The following is a 20,721-nucleotide window of genomic DNA, read 5'->3' as shown; positions in this document are numbered from 1 at the left end:
AACTAAACTGGCTGAGTGCATAAACGGACACAGACAAACTGTCCGCCTAGGAACCTGCTACACTGCATGTGCCATTTGGCTTCTCCCACCCAACACCAGTCCCTCTGAACTGCAGAGATGGGAACTTGCACTCCAACTCATCCTTTCATCCCACCATCCCCCTGGACTGAACCTACGTTAAACAACCTCACTCCCATTTACTCTTCAGTCTTCTCCTCTTTCCCTTTCCTCTTTAGCCATTCACGCATATTTTCATTCTACATAGTTGTGTTTATCTTTATACTATACACCTCTTTACTTCTGTATGCATCCTCTTTGGTTTGAAGCTGGCACAGTACTTGCAGTAGAATATCTTTGGCTTCCCTCTGACAACCATGCCTCCATCCTTGCTACCCTCCCTGTTTTCCTTTCCCTGTTGCTTCATAACCTGGGTTGTGAGTAACTAAATCCACTCTCCCTTCTTCCCTTTCTTTCCCCTCTATCCTCCCTGATGAAGGAACATTTATTCTGAAAGCTTGGAACGTAAATTTTCGGTTGTTTTGTGTGTATCTATTGGCTGTACTGAGCTGAGGTAACTACTGGCCAGCCCCTCTATCTCTTTGTTAGTATTTGTTTCGCATTAGTATTTTGCAGCTGTGACTTATTAAACTGATACTTCAGTAATTTTCACATCTGTCAACACCGGCTTTCTTTGGGATTGGAATTATTATATTCTTCGTGAAGTCTGAGGGTATTTCGCCTGTCTCTTATACCTTGCTCACCAGATGGTAGAGTTTTGTCAGGACTGGCTCTCCCAAGGCCGTCAGTAGTTCCAATGGAATGTTGTCTACTCCTGGGGCCTTGTTTCGACTCAGGTCTTTCAGTGCTCTGTCAAACTCTTCACGCAGTATCGTATCTCCCAATTCATCTTCATCTACATCCTCTTCCATTTCCATAATATTGTCCTCAAGTACATCGCCCTTGTATAGATCCTCTATATACTCCTTCCACCTTTCTGCTTTCCCCTCTTTGCTTAGAACTGGGTTTCCATCTGAGCTCTTGATATTCATACAAGTGGCTCTCATTTCTCCAAAGGTCTCTTTAATTTTCCTGTTGGCTGTATCTATCTTACCCCTAGTGAGATAAGCCTCTACATCCTTACATTTGTCCTCTAACCATGCCTGCTTAGCCATTTTGTACCTCCTGTCAATCTCATTTTTGAGACATTTGTATTCCTTTTTGCCTGCTTCATTTACTGCATTTTTTATATTTTCTCCTTTCATCAGTTAAATTCAATATTTCTTTTGCTACCCAAAGATTTCTACTAGCCCTTGTCTTTTTACCTACTTGATCCTCTGCTGCCTTCAGTACTTCATCCCTTAGAGCTACCCATTCGTCTTTTACTGTATTTCTTTCCCCCATCCCTGTCAATTATCCCTTATGCTGTCCCTGAAACTCTGTACAATCTCTGGTTCTTTCAGTTTATCCAGGTCCCATCTCCTTAAATTCCCACCTTTTTGCAATTTCTTCAGTTGTAATCTACAGTTCATAACCGATAGATTGTGGTCAGAGTCCACATCTGCCCCTGGGAATGTCCTACAATTTAAAACCTGGTTCCTAAATCTCTGTCTTACCATTATATAATATATCTGATACCTTTTAGTGTCTCCAGGATTCTTCCATGTATACAACCTTCTTTCATCAAACCTACCAGTAACATATCTAGCAGTGCGCCTCTGAATTGCTTCTATGTCCTCCCTCAATCCGATCTGATAGGGATCCCAAATGCTCGAGCAGTACTCAAGAATAGGTCGTATTAGTGTTTTATAAGCAGTCTCCTTTACAGATGAACCACATCTTCCCAAAATTCTACCAATGAACCAAAGATGACTATCCGCCTTCCCCACAATTGCCATCACATGCTCGTCCCACTTCATATCGCTCTGCAATGTTACGCCCAAATATTTAATCGACGTGACTGTGTCAAGCGCTATACTACTGATGGAGTATTCAAACATTACAGGTTTCTTTTTCCTATTCATCTGCATTAATTTACATTTATCTATATTTAGAGTTAGCTGCCGTTCTTTACACCAATCACAAATCACAAATCCTGCCCAAGTCATCTGGTATCCTCCTACAGTCACTGAACGACAAGACCTTCCTGTACACCACAGCATCATCAGCAAACAGCCACACATTGCTATTCACTCTATCCGAAAGATCATTTACGTACATAGAAAACAACAATGGACCTACCACACTTCCCCGGGGTACTCCAGATGATGCCATCACCTCCGATGAACACTCACCAATGAGGGAGGGGGGGAGGTTGGTGCATCAGGTGATTGGTGATTGTTCACACCTCCCGAAAATCCTTCAAAGGGTCCAACTGGCAATTTGTGGAGATAGCAGCTCAGGCAATCACCCCTATGTGGGCTGTACCAGGGGGCACTTGTGAACCATACCTGTTGACCTGGGGTTGGGAATTACGCATTACCCTGTCACCTGTTACATGCCAGATGTGTGGGCTGGTCTTCAGGAGTGCCCAGGGAGGTAGAAGAAAAAGAGGGGCCCCGAACGCTGAAGTGGAGGAAGGATAGGAGAAGGTGAATGAAGAAAGAAGGAAAAAAGAAGCTAGAAACAGTGGTGAGACAGTTCTTACATCAGCTATGGAAAATGCGGAACATTCCCAAAAACGCCCCAGACAATGATTAATAAAATTCTTTTCCGGGCTATTATGCCGTGGTCTGATGGAGTTCGCATTGTAAACCAACGTTTCGTCCCCATCTGCGGAGGACATCTTCAAGGGGGTTGCACAGAAGCCACGAACCCCCTTGAAGATGTCCTCCGCAGATGGGGACGAAACGTTGGTTTACAATGCGAAATCCATCAGACCACGGCATAATAGCCTGGAAAAGAATTTTATTAATCATGACAGTTCCGGCCGTGAAAGTTTACATTTTACAATTAAGCCCCAGACAATGTTTACCACATTAAGTTCCATGGGGCTGTCGGCACCTACAGTAGACCTGAGAACTCCTGAAAGTAATGACTGATAAGCATTATTATATGCAGTTCTTCGACTAACTACTGTAAAGGCAATGGAAGGTGTATGGGGCTTTCCTCGTGCTATTATTTATACCTTTCAGGATCATTAAGAGGGACTTTAAACTATTAAAACACAGTAGAAGACACTGCAGTTTTTGTACTGCTGATGCCACCATGTGGAATAAGATACTATCGACTGCTCTATATATTAAGCTGCAGTGTTCAAGTGTTCTGTCTGCAGGTTTAACAACTCAACACGACTTCTGCGCGTCAATGTGAACTTTGTCCAGCAATACAACACACAATCTCTTCTCTACAGACAGTGTGTAGCAATTCACAAATTCAGTGTAAATTAATGTGTATGTCATTAAAGTGGCAGCATAGCACTATTTAATTATTAAGGCTGCTGTGTGTTCTACTGTCCATCATGTCATCCAATATCTGGAATCTCTGCCTTCCTGGCTTCCTTTTCCTTCCTACATAACCTTCTAAAACTGTTTTTATCAGTCTGCCATTCTTTCTTAATATATGCCCAATTCAATTTCTTTTTCTTCTCTTTATTACATCTATTAACTGTCTTTTCTCTCCCACTCTTCTCAGCGCCTCTTCATTTTTTACTCTGTCCATACAACTTATTCTTTCCATCCTCTGCCATGTTCAGATCTCAAAAGCCTCCAGCCTTTTTCTATCTTTCTTCCTCATAGTCCATGTTTCAGTGTCATATAGAACAACACTCCAACCAGACATTTTAAAAGTCTTCCTGAGTTCTCTGTCCAGACTGCTGCAGAAAATTCTCCTTTTCTTCTAAAACACCTCTTTTGCCATTGCTATCCTTGTTTTACTTTCTGTGACGCACTTCCAGTCGGTGTCTATCCTGCTTCCAAGATACTTAAAATGTTGCACCTGTTTTAGTATTTCTCCATTCAGCATAATTTTTATTTCCTTATTTCCTCCAAGTGCCAATGCTTTTGTTTTATTTGTGTTAATTTTCATTCCATATCTTTTTCCATTAGTTTCAATGGTGTCCACCAAATCCTGTAATTCTTTTTCCCCTATGGCTAGAAGGACCATGTCATCAGCAAACCTCAAACACCCTTCTCTTCTTCCTCCAATTTCTACACCTTTGTCATATAATCTCAATATTTCTCTTATTCCATCTTGGTTCAAGCATTTTACTATTTCTCCCAGTATTGTATCTGTACCTACCGCTTTGCCATCTTTCATTGCACCTATGGCAGACTTTATTTCTTCCATTATGATGGTTGGTACTTTCTCGTCATCACTTACGCTGTTGTGTGATTCAAGTTCCAGAGTTTCTGGTTTGCTATTTGTATCATATAGCTCTTTTAGATATTCTTCCCATCTCTGGAGGGCATTGTCACGATCTTTGTATACTACCTCTTCGTCTTTACTCAAAATTTCCATAGTAGCACTTCCTGCTCTGTTTTGTTCCCATGTCATAGTCTTTACTCTGTTGTACAATAAGTCGTATCTTCCCTTCCTGTCCAGTTCTTCAATTTCATCACATTCATCTTTTAGCCATTTTTTCCTAGCCTGCTCTGTTTCTCTTCGCAGTTCGTTATTTAACCCTCGGTATATCTTTCTTGCATCTTCAGTGCTCTTGTTTTTCAATTTTCTTCTCTCCTCCATATTGGAAATCATTTCTTGTGTGACCCACGGTTTTTTTGACTTTTCGCTTTTACGTACCTATATTTTGCTGTCCTGCTTTAATGATTCCTTCTTTCAGCATATTCCAGTACTTGTTGGCATTATCAGGTGTTTAGAAACTCCCGAGACAGCATTTCTGTAATTTGTTCTTTGTTGGATCTTATCTTCTCCAGACCCCACTTCTTCACCATGGTCGCCTTCTTCAGTTTTTTCATTCTTATTTCTATTTCTGCCAGAAGTAAGTTGTGGTCACTATTAATATCTGCACCTGGTAATGTGTGCATCTTCTTGATTCCATTCCTGCATCTTTCTTCAACCAGTATAAAATCGATTTAGTTTATGTATTTATCCCCTGGTGATTTCCAAGTGTAGAGTCTCCTCTTGTGGTTCTTAAACCATGTGTTTGCCATTATCAGCTGCCTTTTCCTGCAGAAGTCAATTAGGCATTCACCTTTAACATTTCTCTTTCCAAGACCATGACTGCCTACTATGTTTCCCTCTTTCCCTTTTCCCCACAATGGAGTTCCAGTCTCCCATTACTATTTTGCAGCATTTTTTATTTTTGTCCATTATTCTCCATTACATTGTAAGTTTCCTCTACAATTTGGTCATCATGTTCTGAAGATGGCATATACACCTGGACAATCAGTAATCTTTTTGTGCTCCTTTTAGCCTTACACCAATAACCTGGTCATTTCCATAGTCTACATATTCCACACATTTAGCCAATTCCTTTGTCATAATCATTCCTACTCCATTCATTCATTTTACTTCTCCTCCTGAGTAGTACAACACATATTCATCTGACTGCAACTATTTATGTCCATTTCATCTTACCTTAGTAACTCCTACGAGGTCCATATGATTCTTTTCCATCTCTCTTTTAAGGTTTTCTAGTTTTCCTGCTTGTAGCAGCGTTCTAACATTCCAGGTACCAATTTTCGTTCTGATTTTTTGCCTCCTTTCAAGTTGTCCGCCCCCTCCCGGAGATACAAATGGTGGACTATTTTACCTCCGGACACTGATTTAACATGAGAGGAAGCCATTTTTGTGCATAAAATGGAGACTGCATTATGCAGGGAAGATAATCTGTGGTGGTATTCCATTTCCTTCTACAGTTCTGGAGGCCGCCCCCAACACGGGATACAGAGGCCTTTTGCAGCTGCCCGCTCCGGGTCAGACACTGCATGAGAAGTATAGGTTAGAAAATGAAAGACCCCTAGCCCTCGAAACCTAATAGTGTCAGGGTCAGAAAAGAATAAGAACTAGCCGAGGGTGGTCAGATAGGAAAGATAAAAGTGAGGAGCCTGGCATAAGTAAGTGGAAGCAATGCCAGGACTCAGCTCGGGGCCCCGTGGTCGCCAGCCACATAATCACTAGGTATGACTCCCTGAGGAGAGTCTTCCTATATTTTGAGGAAATGGAAACTGAGCTGGAAACTAGTCTTCCTATATTTCAGCTCAATTTCCATTTCCTCAAAATACATACATTAACAACAAAAGTGGTACAGCATATATAATTTTATGAGCTAATTAACGTTCAATTTTTTTTTTCCAAATTAGTAGCATGGTGTTCCATGGATTTTACTACTGAAATATTTTACATAAAAAACATGTAATTACCATTGGACTTGGTGAGGAGTGAGCATAAGAACCAGAAGACATAGCACCTCCAGTGTTCATTGAAGGAAACAGTCCATGTCTCTCAGTGCTTTCTGTTGTAGAAAATTGCGAAGATGGTACTGTAGTGACATCCTCTTCATTGTGTGGCTGCGTAAGCCACTCTACAATTAGAGGGTTTGAAGTAAGGCCCTTTTCATATTTCTGTGCCATGATCTAAAAAGAGAATTTTGTTGTTGGATTTTAAAACAAATAATGTGAAAAATCAAGGAAATAAAACATAGGCATAATTATGAACATGAAATGAGGGTAATTACAACCAAACACTACTATAGATTACCTGTTGCAAATATTGTGCTGATGAAGACAATGTGAAATAATATCTCTGGAAAAATACATTGTACAGACTTTTCCACCAAAGATGTCAATTTTAGAAATGATGGCTTTACTCAATCATTAGTAAGGAATTTGCTATCATTAAACAGCATAATCCGCCTAATGAATATGTTTCTTGGAGTTTTCTCAGGGGATTGAATATTCCATTATCTTACAGGCATGCATCCAGGGTATTATTAATTCCTGTTCTGATATTTATGGTTCATAACCTTAAAGCCATTCTCACGGCTGCTTGTTAAGATTTTTAAATCACTTGCACAATACTGTGAAGTAAATGCATATGCATCAGAGAGAACATTGTTGGTAACAAAAGTGTCAATCTAGATACGATTAAAACAAAGCAAACACAGATGAACATTGCGATGACTCTGTGCTTGCACTGTTTTGATCTTAGATGCATAAAGATTCATCTATGACTTGATGCTCTTGTTACCAATAGTGTTATCCCTGATGCATCCAAGTTTACTCAACAATACTGTGTAAAGTGATTTAAAAACCTTGAAAGTGACTCACCATGAGAATGTCTGTAAGGCCGTCAGCTAAACTGTTGGAATAAGAAATAATAATATCCCAGTTACATGCCCAAAAGATGATGGAGCACTGCCTCATAATATTTGTATCAATTGTCTTAACAGTAACCTGCATCTTTTGAAGGAAAAGTGGGAGAGGTCTAGGCAAACTAACCAGCGTATACATTCAATAAATCTGGGGTTCGGGAACCTTGATGATCGCCTCTTTCCTTGGATATTACGCAATACTAGCTGATGAAATATGTTGCACAGAAGTATTCCTGCCTTTAAAAAGAAATTCTCCTCTTTATTTGTGTAAATCTGTGATGTCCCTCTGAAATTTCTGATGTGGTTCAAATGGGACTTAACTGCTGTGGTCATCAGTCCCCTAGAACTTAGAACTACTTAAACCTAACTAACCTAAGGACATCATACACATCCACGCCTGAGGCAGGATTCGAACCTGCGACCGTAGGGGTCGCGCGGTTCTAGACTGTAGCGCCTAGAACTGCTCGGCCACTCCGGCCAGCGAAATTTCTCAACAATCACAATTCCATGCAAGAGAAAATAAATCAGTCGACAGAAGAAGCCACTCCGCACAAAAACGGACATTCAATCTGGCCCACTTCAGTAACAAGGATTGGAATATTGTCCCGGTTTTGTCACTACCAGTGAGTGCTTGAACTCATTACCCAGAAAAACATGGATTTTAGCTGCTTCTTATTGATCCAATTCAAATACGTGTTGCCCCATTGTGTACTTTCTCTCCACAGTGAGCCGAATTGTTCACAAACTACTATCTCAGACCAATTCAAAGAACTTGCAAACAAGTCGCTGAACATCCCTCAAGACAACCCCAGTCAATCATGCCATACAAATTTACTTTGCTTTTGTCAGAATGTAGCTTTCAAATCATTCCAGCACATACAGGCAAAGTTAATTTAATGTAATGTATGTTCACCTTTCAGCACTTATGGGAATATACTGATCATTAACAGCAACATTACCCATGGTTATCCTAAAATATTCCAGTGTAGGATACTATATTAACTAGAACTTCTAAAAGCAACTACAGGTCGACTAGCATAAACAACATATCACTTTTCGAAGTCAAGCCATCTCTGCAGTCTTTTCAATTCAGTGTATACTCACTAGTGCAACTCCTTAAATCATTACTGCCTTCTAACTATTTTGACTGTTTCCACTCATGACCGTCAAGCGCACTAGACAATAACAGTGAACAGCCAGCATTGTCTTCTCTAATATGTACAATGGGGCATCACTGTCCCAAACTACTATTTCATGAAGCTTCATAATGTGTTCATCATTCGTTATTTTATTTTTTGGTTTGCATGGATTCATGTGTTCAAATCATCTTTGACCTGCACCAATTCCTAATTATTTCTTTAATTTACCACATCCACTGTATTCAGTGTGATGTTTGTTCTCGTCAATGACGAATGCCGTGAGATGAAATAAACAATAGTATATCACAATCAAACATAGTAATCAACTATAAAGACAGATAAATGGGTTCTACTCACCAATTTTGAATAATCAGATCCTCTGTATTCCCGTCCTTTGAATTTGCACACCTACGACAATCACATTATCTTTCAACGCAACTGGTGTGCTATGCCTCCATTTTCATTGACTTCTTTGGTTGTTCTGTATCACAGAAGCTGTTCTGACTGCTGACAATACAGATCTCTTCAACAGTTCTGTTAACTCATTTACTTCAATTTCAATGCTTTCTTTTCTAAATGAAACATGATATCACTTGGATTCTGCACTGACTCATCCTTTTAATCATTGTTTCTCACTTTATTTACCATTCACAAGTCTCAATGAAACAACTTTCGGTTTTCCAAAACAGCAAAATAAGAAATAATCACAACTGTTGCCCAATCCACTGCTGACGTATTTCACTAATGAAACAATCTAACAGTCAACAATACTGCAAAAAGGTGCACACTTGTGACTCCTTCCTGTATCTTTCCAAGTAAGACAGTTAGAAAAATGGTACAATGTCAACAATAATTTAACATTTTCTCCTTTTTCCAAAATAAAAATAATAACAACATTAATAAAAAAAAGGTGACACATACAAAAAAAAAGTGAAGGATAAGTCAACAGAGAACCCTGAAACCCATTTATCTATCCTTAATATCGACATTTTCATTTTGCAATATCATATGTTTCAATTACTACAATACTTACTGCAGCATCTTTACTCTCAAACTCAACAAGTGCTCGACCTTTCTTCTTTGGAGATAATATAAGTGCTACCACATTTCCATACTGCAATATAAAACAAAACAAAGTTAAAATAGATCATGCAAATGTTGCCTTCATTTATTTAAATAAATATAATATTAAGATTTATACCGTTATTGTAATTACATTGTATATAAATGATAGACACTAACATAATCTCACCTTTGACAACAATTTGTGTAACATGTCATATGAATATCCTCCATTATTCACATCAGACTTATTTACATTCCACCTAATACGAAGACGATATTGATTATTTGCTTCTTGTTCTCTCCTGTTTGCTCTCTGCTCTCTTTCTTCTTCTATTATTTTCTGAACATATCTTATTTCTTCTTCCACTGCTTTTGATCCCTCTTTCCTTAACCTATCAATCTCAGCCTACAAACAAATAATTAACATTAAAGATTAGAGAAGTGATGTAATTCAGCTGCTGCATTACACTACCAACAGCGACAAACAAAAGATCAATTTCACAAGAACAGATATCATCAAGAACAATTTCCCCTCTCCAATTATGTGCACAATTACACTAGGAGCCAAAGAAACTGGTACACCTGCCTAATATTGTTGCTGGCTGCAGCACTGTATTCTACTTGTTTACGTATCTCTGTATTTGAATACACTTACCTATACCAGTTTCTTTGGTGCTTTAGTGTAGAATGCAAACATTAGCTTGAGAATCTTTTAAGTTACAACAAAGTTATCTATTAAGGCATGGAACATCACATAATTATATCATGAAGACTTCTCTTATGGCGAGGAAAAAGCTGTTTCAAATGCTGCTAAAACCAATTACTGGTTATGTACGAATATCTGATACAAGTGTAAAAAATGAAATGTTTTGGGCAGCACTGAGTAAAAATGTCCAGTATTATCACAGTAAAAATTCTACAATCCTACTCCGAAGTGGCAATCACTCACATGACTGGTAGTGCTTAAGGTCTGATATTTCAATAGCTACTTGTGTAAACCCATAGCATGTGTTCCATTAACAACATGGCAGTTCAGTGCCCCAAGACAGTGGGTGGAGGAACATCACTAAAGATGAACACATAATTATGTTTTGTTGTCGAGCAAATAGTGTTTTATGCAGAGTTTGGCAATGAATACACTTAAATTACCAAACATTTCCACCTGACATAATATCTAAATATCACAGTGCTCGATTGAGAATGTGTCAATCCACACTGGTGAATGTACAGATATAAATTATATGAATATAATTTGAGGAAGTTATTTGATGGTTTAATGGTACAGAGATCAGAGCCTCTTATATTCAACCCCGGGAGTAGAAAACATTCCATTAGAACTACTGTTAGCCTTGGGAGAGCCAGCCATGACAAAACTCTATCGTCTGGGGAGCAAGATGTATGAGACAGGTGAAATACCCTCAGACTTCAAGAGTAGTATAATAATTTCAATCCCAAAGAAAACAGATGTTGACAGATGTGAAAATTACTGAACTAGCAGTTTAGTAAGTCACAGCTGCAAAATATTAACATGAATTCTTTACAGACAGATGGAAAAAGTGGCGTAAACCAACCTCAGGGAAGATCAGTTTGGAGAAGACAGATTAAAAAAAGGCAAACCTACGTTTCTAGAATTTATAGACTTAGAGAAAGCTTTTTATGATGATGACTGGAATACTCTCTTTCAAATTCTGAATGTGGCAGGGGTAAATACAGGGTGTGAAAGGCTATTTATAATTTTTACAGAAACCAGGTGGCAGTTGAGTCGAGGGGCATGAAAGGGAAGCATTGGTTGAGAAGGGAGTGAGACAGTTTTATAGCCTATCCCATATGTTATTAAATCTGTACATTGTGCAATCAGTAAAGGAAGCAGAAGAAAAACCTCCGAGGTTTGCCAACGACATTGTAATTCCGTCAGAGACAGCAAAGGACCTGGAAGAGCAGTTGAACGGAATGGACAGTGTCTTGAAAGCAGGATATAAGATGAACATCAACAAAAGCCAAAAAAGGGCAATGGAATCTCGTCAAATTAAATTAGGAGATGCTGAGGAAATTAGGTTATGAAATGAGACACTTAAAGTAGTAAAGGAGTTTTGCTATTTGGGGAGCAAAATAACTGCTGATGGTCGAAGTAGAGAGGATATAAAATGTAGACTGGCAATGGCAAGGAAAGCTTTTCTGAAGAAGACAAATTTGTTAACATTGAGTACAGATTTAAGTATCAGGAACACTTTTTTGAAAGTTTTTTTCTGGAATGTAGCCCACGTATGAAAGAAAAACATGGACAATAAATAGTTTAGAAAAGAAGAGAATAGAAGCTTTTGAAACATGGTGCTGCAGAAGAATGTTGAAGATTAGATAGGTACATCACGTAAGTAATGAGGAGGTACTGAACAGAATTGGGGAGAAGAGGAATTTGTGGCACAATTTGACTAGAAGAAGGGATCGCTTGGTAGTACATGTTCTGATGCAGCAACAGATCACCAATTTAGTACTGGAGAGAAGTGTGGAGGGTAAACATTGTAGAAGGAGACCAAGAGATGAATACACTACGCAGATTCAAAATGATGAAGACAACAACAACAATATATTCAACTGTGATTCTTATATTTTTAGCTAACAATGCTTGTGCTTATAGAGGCCTGTTATGAGGATAAAATCCTACAGGGTGAAGCTAAAATGCAAATCACATGGCCAGAGTGTACCCCAGCCTTTAATCATTGATTACATCCCATTTTTTAGCTTGGAAAAAGAACTATAGTAGACTGTGTAAGGTACAAGTATAGTTAATACGTTGGACACATATTCAAGGGAACCAAAGTTCAAATCACTGTACAGTGTTCCTGGTTTAGGTTTCTGTAGTTCCTTTCCTTAACTGCATGAGGCGTTTGTATTGATGGGCATCCTCTATAAAAAGACACAACCATAAAATAATGTGTGTCCAAGAAAGTAATATGGTATTCTTTCACACAAGAAATGTATGTTCTAGATTTATACCCATATCTAACATAATGCTCCACACTTGAAGGCTGTTTTTATTTTAGTTCACACTAAAAAATTAGGCAAATATTTCTTATGTCTGTAACATACCATATTCCAGGTTTTTGACTGGACTATTTTATTTTGCATAAACTTCAGCAGTTCTTTTCCATAAATGATCTTTGCCTTGTTTTCTTCGAAGCACTATTTAAGCTTTGAATAAGTGATGTCTGCCTGTGTTGGGAAGCAGCAACATTTTTCTATAGGCAAGAGGATGCCTCTCTGATTTAAGGTGTTACTTGAGATCCTCCTTTCCCATTTGACTACTAAAACATCTGCAGAAAACTGTTTCTGGACCTGCAGGGTTTTCATTAGTATGTTCATCTAGGTTTATGCCTAGATGAACATACTAATAAGCCCTCTTGTGTATTTTCATTAAGGAGCAACCCAAACAAGACTACTACACCAAGTAGAACTGAACTGTGCACATTTATTTGAACTAAGATGCCAGGTTGGACTATTATGCACTACGTTGCTTACATGGTGTGTATCTTGTGGAGAGATTTCATCCACATGACAACTGATGTTGCAACAGAGTATAAATTACAAGTACACAGATGATGTTCCATCTGTGTATTCCCTATTTCGCAACTTTGTCTGAAGTAATTTTTCTAAATGTTGTACAATACTGGTTAATGACAATTAGTTACTTGATTCATATTGATAAGGAGAAAACAATGCTATTTGGAAATTGTTGTTAATGTGGTATTCAGTACAAAAACTGATTTGATGAATCACTAATCTAGCTTGAGCTAGACTCTTCCTATCCAAATGAATCCTACAACCAAACAATGTATTCATGCCAAGGTTTCCTTCTATAATTTTTAACCCCACCAATTTCACATAATTAACAAACTGACTATTCACTGAAGTCTACGGATGTGTCCTACCAATCAGACTCCTGATTTAGTCCATTTCAAAAACTTCTATTCTTTTCTTTTCCAAACTGTTTATTGTCCATGTTTCACTCCTGAACAAGGCTACATTCCAGACAAATACCTTGACAGAAGGTTTTACTAACACTTAAAGTTATGTTATATGCTAAGAAATTTCTCTTTTTTTTTCCTGAATGATTTCCTTGTGATTGTCATTCTGTTTTTTTCAGTCTCTCTACTACCGCCAACATCAGTTACTTTGCTGCCCAAATAGCAAAACCCATCCACTACTTTCAGTGTTACATTTCCTAATCTAATTCTGTGAGCATCACCTGATTTAATTCAACTAGATTCCATTACATTATTCTACTTTTGCTGGTGGTTATCTTATAATCTCTTTTCAAGACACTATCCATTCCATTCAACTGTTGCTCCAAGTCATTTATAATGTCTGGCAGAATTACAATGATATTGGAAAACTGCAAAGTTTTTTGTTTTTTCTCCCTGAAATTCAATTCCCTTTCCTAATTTATCTTTGGTTTCATCAATGCTTCATCAATTTACAAATTGAATAACGTTGGCTATAGGCTACGACCCTGTTTGACTCCCTTCTCAACTACTGCTTGCCCTTCATGCCTCTCTAACAGCAGTCTGGTTTCTGTACAAGTCGTAAAAAAATAGCTTTGATGAATCACTAATCTAGCTTGAGCTAGACTCTTCCTATCCTTCTCCAGCCTACCTTCTATTCTGTACAGTCAGCAGTGCTACACTTTTCTAAATTTCTCCAAAACTCATACTGATCTTCCCTGAGCTTGGCTTCTAGCAGTTTTTCCGTTTGGCTGTAAATGACTTGTGAGAGTATTTTGCAACTATGACTTGTTGAACTGATGGTTCAGTATATTCACACCCATCAGCAACTATCTTCTTTGACATTGGTATTATAACATTCTTCTTAAAGTCGGAGTGTGTTTCACCTGGCTTCTGTAGCCATTTATGCATAGCCATTTTCCATTTACTGGCAATTTCATATTTTGGTCATCTGTATTCCCTTTTGCCTATTTTGTTTAATTTTTTTGTGTTTTGTCCTTTCATCAACTGAATTCAGTTATTTCTGTGTTCCCCTAGGATTTCTATTAGAACTTTTTACCTATTTGATCCTCTGCTGTTTTCACTATTTCATCTCTTAAAGCTACCCACTCATTATCTATATTATTCTTTTCCCCTTGTTTCAGTCAAAACTTTGCTTAATGCTTCATCTGAAACTCTCAACAACCATTGGTTCCTTCACTTTATCCAGGTTTCATCCTCTTAATTTTATATCTTTTTGCAACTTCTTCAGTTTAACTTGGCAGTTCATAACCATTACATTTTAGTGTCAGGAAGTCATTTCTTAAAGTATTTGTATGGAGTGTAGCCATGTATGGAAGTGAAACATGGACAATAAATAGTTTGGAGAAGAAGAGAATAGAAGCTTTCGAAATGTGGTGCTACAGAAGAATGCTGAAGATTAGATGGGTAGATCACATAACTAATGAGGAAGTATTGAATAGGATTGGGGAGAAGAGAAGTTTGTGGCACAACTTGCCCAGAAGAAGGAATCGGTTGGTAGGACATGTTCTGAGGCATCAAGGGATCACCAGTTTAGTATTGGAGGGCAGTGTGGAGGGTAAAAATCGTAGAGGGAGACCAAGAGATGAATACACTAAGCAGATTCAAAAGGATGTAGGTTGCAGTAGGACCTGGGAGATGAAGAAGCTTGCACAGGATAGAGTAGCATGGAGAGCTGCATCAAACCAGTCTCAGGACTGATGACCACAACAACACAACCATTACATTATGGCCAAAGTCTACATTGGGCTATGGAAATGTGGTTTAGAAACCTTTATCTTACCATTATATAACCAATCTGAAAACTACCAGTGTTTCCACATCTTTGACATGTTCATAACTTTCTTATGCAATTCTTACCAAGTGTTAGTGATGACTACATTATGCTCTGTGCAAAGCTATACCAGGTGGCTTTCCCTTCCATCCCTTTTCTCCAGTCCAAGTGCTTCTACTATTTTTCCTTCTTTTCCTTCCCCTACTAGAGAATTCCTGTCAGGCATCACAACAAAATGTTCATCTCCCTGAACTATCTGCATGGTTTCTTTCATCTCCTTATACATTCTTTCATCTCATTGTCACCTGTGGAGCTAGTTGGCAAATAAACTTGTAGTGCTTTGGTGGGTGTCGATTTCTTGTCTATGATAATTCATTCACTGTGCTGTTAATAGTATCTGTATTTGCTTTTTTTGCTCCTAACCAGCACTCATATAACCACAAGTCTTACTCATACAGCTACTGCATCCTTCTAATTCCCACAACATCTAACTTCAACATATTCACCTCCCTTTCAAAATTCTCTACTCTATCTACCTGATTAATGTACCTAACATTATATGACCCTACCCACAGAATGTCAGTCTTGTTTTTCCTGACGAAGACATCCTTCCGAGTTGTGCCCACCCAGAGATCTGAATAGTAGGCTAAAACCTTTCAAATTTTTTAGCCAAGAGTATAGCCTCATAATTAAGCCACAGAGTAGAGCCAAACCAGTTAATCATCCAGACTGAAGAGGCTGCTGCCCCTCATCAGGAATAACAAATTTGTTTGGCCTATCCCTGTTGTGGTTGTGCCTATGGCATGGCTATCTGTACAGCTAAGGCACATAAGGCACCCCATTTCGGTGAGGTCCACGGTTCCTGCAGGGGTTTGAAATATCTGTGATAAAATAGTTTCTCTGGAATTAGCTACAAAACAACATTTATTTTGTAGTCCCATTTTGAGCTGTAATTCACATATACATTCATATTTACCACAAATGTAATATTTTTAAGTAACTACTAATTTTGTATGCTGAAAAGAACCCATATTTATCTGGCTTTATATATACTGACCACACATGAAGAGCCCAACTGTTGAAATATATCACAGAAGTAAGACTATGAATAACAAGAAGGGAATAAAACATTCATTATAAATAAATTGCACAGTATGATTATAAATGAACTGCACAGTATGATAAGCTTGAACCAGTCCTTATCTGTAGTCACTCAAAACTCTGGTTTCATTTAGATGCATGACAACACTGAACAAAGTTCTGATAATTGCCATTAATAAACTGAATAAATATTATGTACTAGTTTTTCAAAAATTAATAAAGTTTGGAGTATTTTGGCACTGGTGCATACAGCAAGGGCTCACTTTTACATAAAAAAGAAGAAACAAATATCACAGCTATCCCACAAGGATTATCATTTCTGTGCATCACAGTTGGCTGGAACATCAATGCCAAATCTGGCCAATATGCATATTCTACAGAACAGCTTTGTGCATTAGTTCTAATACAGTGATATAATGGAAATTACCATATACTCTGTAACTTACTTCAGTACTCTAAATGCTACATTTGTTTATTACATCACTTTTAATACGACTTAATTTGAAGCACACACACAGAGTATAAGCTGGACACTTTCTGAGTCCACATCACAAATACTCCTAAAAATGAAGATAAGTTGATCTGGCTAATATTTGGTTTCCATTATGTGTAAATGAAGGAAGCTGACTCTTGATCTGTTACTGACAAGGAATTTATCCAACGAAAAGCAACTGCAAAAGTGGACCCTGTTACCAAATATGGAAATTAGAATAAGCTGCTTTTCACATTGGAAAAAATACTATTTTTATGTTTACATTCAAACAGCAATATTCATTGCTTCATAACTTAATGGCTATCAATTTCAAAGCCTCAAGGCTCCATTTGTGGACTTGATCATCTGAAATGAGGACAATGCTTATTCATGCAACAAGAGGTATGAAAACTGTTGATACAGAGTTGAGGTTATACTGTATCTATTGACGGATGATGAGCAGTTCTTACATGTTCAGATGTTAATTTTGCAGAGGTAATGTACATAAATCTTACACTTTACCCCTGAATATGGATCCCTGTCATTTCAAAATCTATAGCAATCAATACTGCTGCTGGATTTGAAAATAAAATAGAAAAAAGTAGTATTTAGTTTGAACGGCAAACATACTGCCATGGTCACATTGCTGCCTTCCCCTCCCTCTCCCGCCAACACCATTGAAGCTACAAAATTATGAAAAAGTTGGCTAGGACAGATATGGAGGAAAGAAAAATAACTGAGCTTCTAGGAGAAGATTCTTTCTTCCAAAAGAAGAAAATAGGTGTGGAGGGTTGGGGGCACAGGGCTTTGGAAACACTTTAAAAAGTAGTAATATATTTCGTAACAGCAAAGGAAATTGGAATATTTGGGAGTTAGAGATTTTTGAATTCAGGAACTGATTCTTCCAATGGCCTGTTGCCACTCTCCACCTACACCCAAAATCTTGATCCCAAGAAAAGCACTATTAGTTCTTACCATTTCATCTTTTCTTCATATTTGTATCAACATTTGTCTAATTCCTCCAGCTTTATCCAATGCGTTAATATTTTCATTTCGATATTTCAAATGCTGAAAATTATTTCTTATGAAACAAGACCAGTAACTTATATAAATACTAAAATGTAACCAAATACAAAAATAGTACAGGTAATAAAAACTGCTTCATAACTTACTCATCTCTCCATGACTGAAAAAGATGAAATATGTATTTCAGGATGCCATGGCAGTTGATGCCACTGTTTACCTGAAGCTTTTCTTCATCTGTTCTTGTGTCAATTAAAAACTCAGACTTCTTTGCTGCTGCTTCTTGTGCTGCCTTCTCTCTTGCTTCTAGTTCCTCTTTAAATTTCTTTCTTCTAGAGTCTAGCTGTTGTGTTCTAAGTTTCGCAGCTTGCTTTGCCTTTAATACTTTATCATATGCAGCCTGAAATTATGATGAAAATACACAAAATAAATGCTAACACATTTTTCAAAATCCCTTTTATATTTGTTAGTGTTTGCTATTAATGTTATATGTTTCGATTAAGCAGTACAGGTAGCATTGATTTAGTTTTTTGAATTTAAGAGATATTTAACAATAACTGACAGTTTTTCTCTGTTAGGCTGCAGCATCTAGCAATGATGACTAACTGATCATATATCTCACCAGAGAATACAGAGTACGTTGCAATGGAAATAATGCTGAAGTAGCACCAATGAACTGGTACAGAAATATATATTTTCTGATAAAAACAAATATGATGTTTTGGAAACAAGTAGCTCTGATAATGACTCTCCAAATACTTGTGAGCTTGTAAAAATCAATGAGGTGAAAATGAATGGTGTCTATACAACTAAAGTCAATAATGAACACAAGGAAAAAGATTAATGTAATATTACTACAGGACGAAAATAGCAGAAATCTATCCAGCACGTTCCGAGAGAAAAGTCACGACACAGCAATGACTAGTGTAGTGAAACCTGGAGCAGGATGTAAAAATATTCTAGACACTAAATCACGGATGAAACTAACACAGGAAAATGACATTATCATATGTATAACCAGAACAAATGATATGACAAAAAAATGAAGCAGAGATTTGCATGAACACTCTGCAGTATTTTCCAGAAGCTAACAAATGCAGAAAGACAGTAGCTGCCACACTGCCTCAAAGATACGATCTAATTTATAGTTGACGTGCAAACAAAGAAATTCGGAAAACAAACATTAAGGCAAGGAAACTGTTTTCACAATACTGGATATAAGCAGGTTGCATCGAAATCGGCACATGAAGCATGGAATGTATTTAAAGCTATGATGGAAATAGGTTGTTTGTGATCGTGTCATGAAATAATCAATAAAGACTTTTAAGGAAGAAAACAGTCTATCAACTTCCTGTATATCCCACGGACAACAGTGAGAAAAGTAAAATGAACAAGAAAGAAGAATGAAAAGACAACACAATTACTGATCCCAATTTACACTAAAGGTATGTGTTGCTGTAGATATGATCCCAACTACCAAGCCATTAATATACCAGATCTAAAATTTGTCACCATAATGTGCAATACCTGCATAATAAGATCAATGAACTAAAAGATATCTCAGTGTTATGCATATCTGAACACTGGCTTAACCCAGAATTAATTCAGAATACGAAAATAAATAAATTCATTTTGTCTTACTACTACTGCAGGAAAAACAGCAAGCTGCGTGGGGTGGCAATTTACATAAAGGAAACTACAGATTTTACTAATATACCTAACTTTAAAGCAAGGAAACTGTGTTCACAATACTGGATATAAGCAGGTTGCATCGAAAGCGGCACATGAAGCATGGAATGTATTTAAACTATAATGGCAAATGTCGAAAAGAATTATGAAATTGCAACTATAAAAATTATTCAGTTCAAACTGGTTACTGCTGTAGTCTGCTGATCACCATCTGGAAAATTTGAACTTCTCTTAATCAAAATGGAGTCTTTGCTAAACACAGTAAATAAAATGGATTGTGAGTTGACAAACAGTAGCGGCTTCAACATTGATTTCCTCACAAACAGTAGAAACAAAGAGGCTCTTTTGAATCTTGCAACATCCTGTAATTTAATGACGGAAGTAAAGGCTGCTACTTGAGTAGAAGAAACTTGTGTAACAGCTTTAGAACAATTTCTAATCACAAAAAAGTTTATACAAAACTTCACTAAAAATTTTCAGTGCAGGATCTAGTGACCATTTTGCTCAAATACTAAGCTTAAAAATGAAAGGCTGTATTATTAACAACACTATGATACAAATGAAAAATTTAACAGTTTCATTGGATACATTAACCCATTTCTTTCAAACTGCATTCCCACTGAAAACTGTAACCATAAGGGGGAATTCTAGAACAAACAGCTGGATCACAAGGGGAATAAGGGTTTCATGACAGAAGAAAAGACTACTTCATGAAATGTGTAAATAAAAAATTCCTTGCTCGAAATACATGTATACTACAAAAAATATTTCAAAATACTAAGAAAATTAATAAGAGCATCAAAAATAATGTATTACAATTAATATATTTCTAATTCAGCTAATAAACTGAAGGCTGCGTGGAAAGTTTAAAAAAAGTGTGTGTGTGTGTGTGTGTGTGTGTGTGTGTGAGAGAGAGAGAGAGAGAGAGAGAGAGAGAGAGAGAGAGAGAGAGAATCTGATGAACACATACCATCCTGCATAAATATAACACTATCACAAAAAAATAAAAAGGTAACAAACCACTTATAAGTAACCAACACATTTAACCATTTTTTCACAAGTGTTGCTGATAATCAGATACAAACAAACTTACATAAGAACACCCAAGCCAACAAATATAAAATAAATGCTTGTGTATGGCCCATGTACATCAGTTCTGTCTCACAAGA

The 20,721-nt window shown here is 37.4% G+C and overlaps 1 protein-coding gene across 1 annotated transcript in view; it reads right to left on the bottom strand.

Moving 5' to 3' along the window:
- Positions 1 to 20,721, bottom strand: part of LOC126267206 (dnaJ homolog subfamily C member 17) — a 52,784-nt gene that overhangs the window by 10,557 nt on the left and 21,506 nt on the right. The window contains exons 3-6 of the mRNA XM_049972178.1: positions 18,084 to 18,263; positions 9,662 to 9,880; positions 9,443 to 9,523; positions 6,321 to 6,533 (exon numbers count right to left, since the gene is read on the bottom strand). Coding sequence (XP_049828135.1) covers positions 6,321 to 6,533; positions 9,443 to 9,523; positions 9,662 to 9,880; positions 18,084 to 18,263 — 693 coding nt within the window. The remainder of the gene's footprint in view (positions 1 to 6,320; positions 6,534 to 9,442; positions 9,524 to 9,661; positions 9,881 to 18,083; positions 18,264 to 20,721) is intronic.

Source organism: Schistocerca gregaria, chromosome 4 (genome assembly GCF_023897955.1).
Source record: "Schistocerca gregaria isolate iqSchGreg1 chromosome 4, iqSchGreg1.2, whole genome shotgun sequence".
Classification (NCBI taxonomy): domain Eukaryota; kingdom Metazoa; phylum Arthropoda; class Insecta; order Orthoptera; family Acrididae; genus Schistocerca; species Schistocerca gregaria.
Note: the sequence above shows the minus strand (reverse complement) of the source record. Positions and strands in the feature narration are given on the sequence as shown.